Source organism: Phytophthora sojae, assembly GCF_000149755.1.
Source record: "Phytophthora sojae unplaced genomic scaffold PHYSOscaffold_6, whole genome shotgun sequence".
Classification (NCBI taxonomy): Eukaryota; Oomycota; class Peronosporomycetes; order Peronosporales; family Peronosporaceae; genus Phytophthora; species Phytophthora sojae.
In genome coordinates, this window is record NW_009258120.1 from 31382 (window position 1) to 38033 (window position 6652).

Sequence of the window (6652 nt, forward strand, 5' to 3'; positions counted from 1 at the left end):
CGAGCCAATGGCGCCATCGCTAGGGGCCGTGTAGCCACAGGTGGTGGGCTGCTGGTGGGCAAGGCGAGAATCGGGACCGAGGCCTTCTGCACGGTTGCAGGCTGCGTGGGGTGGCTCAGCGGATGTGGCTGGCCATGGCGATACCATTTGCGCTCTAATTTACCACCAACGAGCCATTGGCGCCATCGCTAGAGGCCGTGTAGCCACTGGTGGTGGGCTGCTGGTGGCCAAGGCGAGAATCGGGACCGAGGCCTTCTGCACGGTTGCAGGCTGCGTGGGGTGGCTCAGCGGATGTGGCTGGCCATGGCGATACCATTTGCGCATTAATTTACCACCAACGAGCCAATGGCGCCATCGCTAGGGGCCGTGTAGCCACAGGTGGTGGGCTGCTGGTGGGCAAGGCGAGAATCGGGACCGAGGCCTTCTGCACGGTTGCAGGCCGCGTGGGGTGGCTCAGCGGATGTGGCTGGCCATGGCGATACCATTTGCGCACTAATTTACCACCAACGAGCCATTGGCGCCATCGCTAGGGGCCGTGTAGCCACAGGTGGTGGGCTGCTGGTGGGCAAGGCGAGAATCGGGACCGAGGCCTTCTGCACGGTTGCAGGCTGCGTGGGGTGGCTCAGCGGATGTGGCTGGCCATGGCGATACCATTTGCGCTCTAATTTACCACCAACGAGCCATTGGCGCCATCGCTAGAGGCCGTGTAGCCACTGGTGGTGGGCTGCTGGTGGCCAAGGCGAGAATCGGGACCGAGGCCTTCTGCACGGTTGCAGGCTGCGTGGGGTGGCTCAGCGGATGTGGCTGGCCATGGCGATACCATTTGCGCTCTAATATACCACCAACGAGCCATTGGCGCCATCGCTAGAGGCCGTGTAGCCACTGGTGGTGGGCTGCTGGTGGCCAAGGCGAGAATCGGGACCGAGGCCTTCTGCACGGTTGCAGGCTGCGTGGGGTGGCTCAGCGGATGTGGCTGGCCATGGCGATACCATTTGCGCTCTAATATACCACCAACGAGCCATTGGCGCCATCGCTAGAGGCCGTGTAGCCACTGGTGGTGGGCTGCTGGTGGCCAAGGCGAGAATCGGGACCGAGGCCTTCTGCACGGTTGCAGGCTGCGTGGGGTGGCTCAGCGGATGTGGCTGGCCATGGCGATACCATTTGCGCGCTAATATACCACCAACGAGCCATTGGCGCCATCGCTAGAGGCCGTGTAGCCACTGGTGGTGGGCTGCTGGTGGCCAAGGCGAGAATCGGGACCGAGGCCTTCTGCACGGTTGCAGGCTGCGTGGGGTGGCTCAGCGGATGTGGCTGGCCATGGCGATACCATTTGCGCGCTAATATACCACCAACGAGCCATTGGCGCCATCGCTAGAGGCCGTGTAGCCACTGGTGGTGGGCTGCTGGTGGCCAAGGCGAGAATCGGGACCGAGGCCTTCTGCACGGTTGCAGGCTCCGTGGGGTGGCTCAGCGGATGTGGCTGGCCATGGCGATACCATTTGCGCGCTAATATACCACCAACGAGCCATTGGCGCCATCGCTAGAGGCCGTGTAGCCACTGGTGGTGGGCTGCTGGTGGCCAAGGCGAGAATCGGGACCGAGGCCTTCTGCACGGTTGCAGGCTGCGTGGGGTGGCTCAGCGGATGTGGCTGGGCATGGCGATACCATTTGCGCTCTAATATACCACCAACGAGCCATTGGCGCCATCGCTAGAGGCCGTGTAGCCACTGGTGGTGGGCTGCTGGTGGCCAAGGCGAGAATCGGGACCGAGGCCTTCTGCACGGTTGCAGGCTGCGTGGGGTGGCTCAGCGGATGTGGCTGGCCATGGCGATACCATTTGCGCTCTAATTTACCACCAACGAGCCATTGGCGCCATCGCTAGAGGCCGTGTAGCCACTGGTGGTGGGCTGCTGGTGGCCAAGGCGAGAATCGGGACCGAGGCCTTCTGCACGGTTGCAGGCTGCGTGGGGTGGCTCAGCGGATGTGGCTGGCCATGGCGATACCATTTGCGCGCTAATATACCACCAACGAGCCATTGGCGCCATCGCTAGAGGCCGTGTAGCCACTGGTGGTGGGCTGCTGGTGGCCAAGGCGAGAATCGGGACCGAGGCCTTCTGCACGGTTGCAGGCTGCGTGGGGTGGCTCAGCGGATGTGGCTGGTCATGGCGATACCATTTGCGCGCTAATATACCACCAACGAGCCATTGGCGCCATCGCTAGAGGCCGTGTAGCCACTGGTGGTGGGCTGCTGGTGGCCAAGGCGAGAATCGGGACCGAGGCCTTCTGCACGGTTGCAGGCTGCGTGGGGTGGCTCAGCGGATGTGGCTGGCCATGGCGATACCATTTGCGCACTAATTTACCACGAACGAGCCATTGGCGCCATCGCTAGGGGCCGTGTAGCCACTGGTGGTGGGCTGCTGGTGGCCAAGGCGAGAATCGGGACCGAGGCCTTCTGCACGGTTGCAGGCCGCGTGGGGTGGCTCAGCGGATGTGGCTGGCCATGGCGATACCATTTGCGCTCTAATTTACCACGAACGAGCCATTGGCGCCATCGCTAGGGGCCGTGTAGCCACTGGTGGTGGGCTGCTGGTGGCCAAGGCGAGAATCGGGACCGAGGCCTTCTGCACGGTTGCAGGCCGCGTGGGGTGGCTCAGCGGATGTGGCTGGCCATGGCGATACCATTTGCGCACTAATTTACCACCAACGAGCCAATGGCGCCATCGCTAGGGGCCGTGTAGCCACAGGTGGTGGGCTGCTGGTGGGCAAGGCGAGAATCGGGACCGAGGCCTTCTGCACGGTTGCAGGCCGCGTGGGGTGGCTCAGCGGATGTGGCTGGCCATGGCGATACCATTTGCGCACTAATTTACCACCAACGAGCCAATGGCGCCATCGCTAGGGGCCGTGTAGCCACTGGTGGTGGGCTGCTGGTGGGCAAGGCGAGAATCGGGACCGAGGCCTTCTGCACGGTTGCAGGCTGCGTGGGGTGGCTCAGCGGATGTGGCTGGCCATGGCGATACCATTTGCGCTCTAATTTACCACCAACGAGCCATTGGCGCCATCGCTAGAGGCCGTGTAGCCACTGGTGGTGGGCTGCTGGTGGCCAAGGCGAGAATCGGGACCGAGGCCTTCTGCACGGTTGCAGGCTGCGTAGGGTGGCTCAGCGGATGTGGCTGGCCATGGCGATACCATTTGCGCTCTAATTTACCACCAACGAGCCATTGGCGCCATCGCTAGAGGCCGTGTAGCCACTGCTGGTGGGCTGCTGGTGGCCAAGGCGAGAATCGGGACCGAGGCCTTCTGCACGGTTGCAGGCTGCGTGGGGTGGCTCAGCGGATGTGGCTGGCCATGGCGATACCATTTGCGCTCTAATTTACCACCAACGAGCCAATGGCGCCATCGCTAGAGGCCGTGTAGCCACTGGTGGTGGGCTGCTGGTGGGCAAGGCGAGAATCGGGACCGAGGCCTTCTGCACGGTTGCAGGCTGCGTGGGGTGGCTCAGCGGATGTGGCTGGCCATGGCGATACCATTTGCCCTCTAATTTACCACCAACGAGCCATTGGCGCCATCGCTAGGGGCCGTGTAGCCACTGGTGGTGGGCTGCTGGTGGCCAAGGCGAGAATCGGGACCGAGGCCTTCTGCACGGTTGCAGGCCGCGTGGGGTGGCTCAGCGGATGTGGCTGGCCATGGCGATACCATTTGCGCACTAATTTACCACCAACGAGCCATTGGCGCCATCGCTAGAGGCCGTGTAGCCACTGGTGGTGGGCTGCTGGTGGCCAAGGCGAGAATCGGGACCGAGGCCTTCTGCACGGTTGCAGGCCGCGTGGGGTGGCTCAGCGGATGTGGCTGGCCATGGCGATACCATTTGCGCTCTAATTTACCACCAACGAGCCATTGGCGCCATCGCTAGAGGCCGTGTAGCCACAGGTGGTGGGCTGCTGGTGGCCAAGGCGAGAATCGGGACCGAGGCCTTTTGCACGGTTGCAGGCCGCGTGGGGTGGCTCAGCGGATGTGGCTGGCCATGGCGATACCATTTGCGCACTAATTTACCACCAACGAGCCATTGGCGCCATCGCTAGAGGCCGTGTAGCCACTGGTGGTGGGCTGCTGGTGGCCAAGGCGAGAATCGGGACCGAGGCCTTCTGCACGGTTGCAGGCTGCGTGGGGTGGCTCAGCGGATGTGGCTGGCCATGGCGATACCTTTTGCGCTCTAATTTACCACCAACGAGCCAATGGCGCCATCGCTAGGGGCCGTGTAGCCACTGGTGGTGGGCTGCTGGTGGGCAAGGCGAGAATCGGGACCGAGGCCTTCTACACGGTTGCAGGCTGCGTGGGGTGGCTCAGCGGATGTGGCTGGCCATGGCGATACCATTTGCGCACTAATTTACCACCAACGAGCCATTGGCGCCATCGCTAGAGGCCGTGTAGCCACTGGTGGTGGGCTGCTGGTGGCCAAGGCGAGAATCGGGACCGAGGCCTTCTGCACGGTTGCAGGCTGCGTGGGGTGGCTCAGCGGATGTGGCTGGCCATGGCGATACCATTTGCGCTCTAATTTACCACGAACGAGCCATTGGCGCCATCGCTAGAGGCCGTGTAGCCACTGGTGGTGGGCTGCTGGTGGCCAAGGCGAGAATCGGGACCGAGGCCTTCTGCACGGTTGCAGGCTGCGTGGGGTGGCTCAGCGGATGTGGCTGGCCATGGCGATACCATTTGCGCACTAATTTACCACCAACGAGCCATTGGCGCCATCGCTAGGGGCCGTGTAGCCACTGGTGGTGGGCTGCTGGTGGCCAAGGCGAGAATCGGGACCGAGGCCTTCTGCACGGTTGCAGGCTGCGTGGGGTGGCTCAGCGGATGTGGCTGGCCATGGCGATACCATTTGCGCACTAATTTACCACGAACGAGCCATTGGCGCCATCGCTAGGGGCCGTGTAGCCACTGGTGGTGGGCTGCTGGTGGCCAAGGCGAGAATCGGGACCGAGGCCTTCTGCACGGTTGCAGGCCGCGTGGGGTGGCTCAGCGGATGTGGCTGGCCATGGCGATACCATTTGCGCTCTAATTTACCACGAACGAGCCATTGGCGCCATCGCTAGGGGCCGTGTAGCCACTGGTGGTGGGCTGCTGGTGGCCAAGGCGAGAATCGGGACCGAGGCCTTCTGCACGGTTGCAGGCCGCGTGGGGTGGCTCAGCGGATGTGGCTGGCCATGGCGATACCATTTGCGCACTAATTTACCACGAACGAGCCATTGGCGCCATCGCTAGGGGCCGTGTAGCCAGAGGTGGTGGGCTGCTGGTGGCCAAGGCGAGAATCGGGACCGAGGCCTTCTGCACGGTTGCAGGCCGCGTGGGGTGGCTCAGCGGATGTGGCTGGCCATGGCGATACCATTTGCGCTCTAATTTACCACGAACGAGCCAATGGCGCCATCGCTAGGGGCCGTGTAGCCACAGGTGGTGGGCTGCTGGTGGGCAAGGCGAGAATCGGGACCGAGGCCTTCTGCACGGTTGCAGGCTGCGTGGGGTGGCTCAGCGGATGTGGCTGGCCATGGCGATACCATTTGCGCTCTAATTTACCACCAACGAGCCATTGGCGCCATCGCTAGAGGCCGTGTAGCCACTGGTGGTGGGCTGCTGGTGGCCAAGGCGAGAATCGGGACCGAGGCCTTCTGCACGGTTGCAGGCCGCGTGGGGTGGCTCAGCGGATGTGGCTGGCCATGGCGATACCATTTGCGCTCTAATTTACCACGAACGAGCCATTGGCGCCATCGCTAGAGGCCGTGTAGCCACTGCTGGTGGGCTGCTGGTGGCCAAGGCAAGAATCGGGACCGAGGCCTTCTGCACGGTTGCAGGCTGCGTGGGGTGGCTCAGCGGATGTGGCTGGCCATGGCGATACCATTTGCGCACTAATTGACCGACAACGAGCCATTGGCGCCATCGCTAGGGGCCGTGTAGCCACTGGTGGTGGGCTGCTGGTGGGCAAGGCGAGAATCGGGACCGAGGCCTTCTGCACGGTTGCAGGCCGCGTGGGGTGGCTCAGCGGATGTGGCTGGCCATGGCGATACCATTTGCGCACTAATTTACCACGAACGAGCCATTGGCGCCATCGCTAGGGGCCGTGTAGCCACTGGTGGTGGGCTGCTGGTGGCCAAGGCGAGAATCGGGACCGAGGCCTTCTGCACGGTTGCAGGCCGCGTGGGGTGGCTCAGCGGATGTGGCTGGCCATGGCGATACCATTTGCGCATTAATTTACCACCAACGAGCCATTGGCGCCATCGCTAGAGGCCGTGTAGCCACTGCTGGTGGGCTGCTGGTGGCCAAGGCGAGAATCGGGACCGAGGCCTTCTGCACGGTTGCAGGCCGCGTGGGGTGGCTCAGCGGATGTGGCTGGCCATGGCGATACCATTTGCGCTCTAATTTACCACCAACGAGCCATTGGCGCCATCGCTAGAGGCCGTGTAGCCACTGCTGGTGGGCTGCTGGTGGCCAAGGCAAGAATCGGGACCGAGGCCTTCTGCACGGTTGCAGGCTGCGTGGGGTGGCTCAGCGGATGTGGCTGGCCATGGCGATACCATTTGCGCACTAATTGACCAACAACGAGCCATTGGCGCCATCGCTAGGGGCCGTGTAGCCACTGCTGGTGGGCTGCTGGTGGGCA

At 63.2% G+C, this 6652-nt stretch overlaps 2 protein-coding genes across 2 annotated transcripts in view; both read right to left on the reverse strand.

Moving 5' to 3' along the window:
- PHYSODRAFT_512073 (hypothetical protein) overlaps nt 1–421 on the reverse strand; it is a gene marked incomplete at both ends in the record, with an annotated part of 6825 nt that extends 6404 nt beyond the window's left edge. Inside the window, 2 exons of the mRNA XM_009531889.1 lie at nt 39–101; nt 377–421. Of these exons, the coding sequence (XP_009530184.1) occupies nt 39–101; nt 377–421 (108 nt within the window). The remainder of the gene's footprint in view (nt 1–38; nt 102–376) is intronic.
- Nucleotides 422–5398: 4977 nt separating this feature from the next.
- PHYSODRAFT_514752 (hypothetical protein) overlaps nt 5399–6652 on the reverse strand; it is a gene marked incomplete at both ends in the record, with an annotated part of 7621 nt that continues 6367 nt past the window's right edge. Inside the window, one exon of the mRNA XM_009531890.1 lies at nt 5399–5536. Coding sequence (XP_009530185.1) covers nt 5399–5536 — 138 coding nt within the window. The remainder of the gene's footprint in view (nt 5537–6652) is intronic.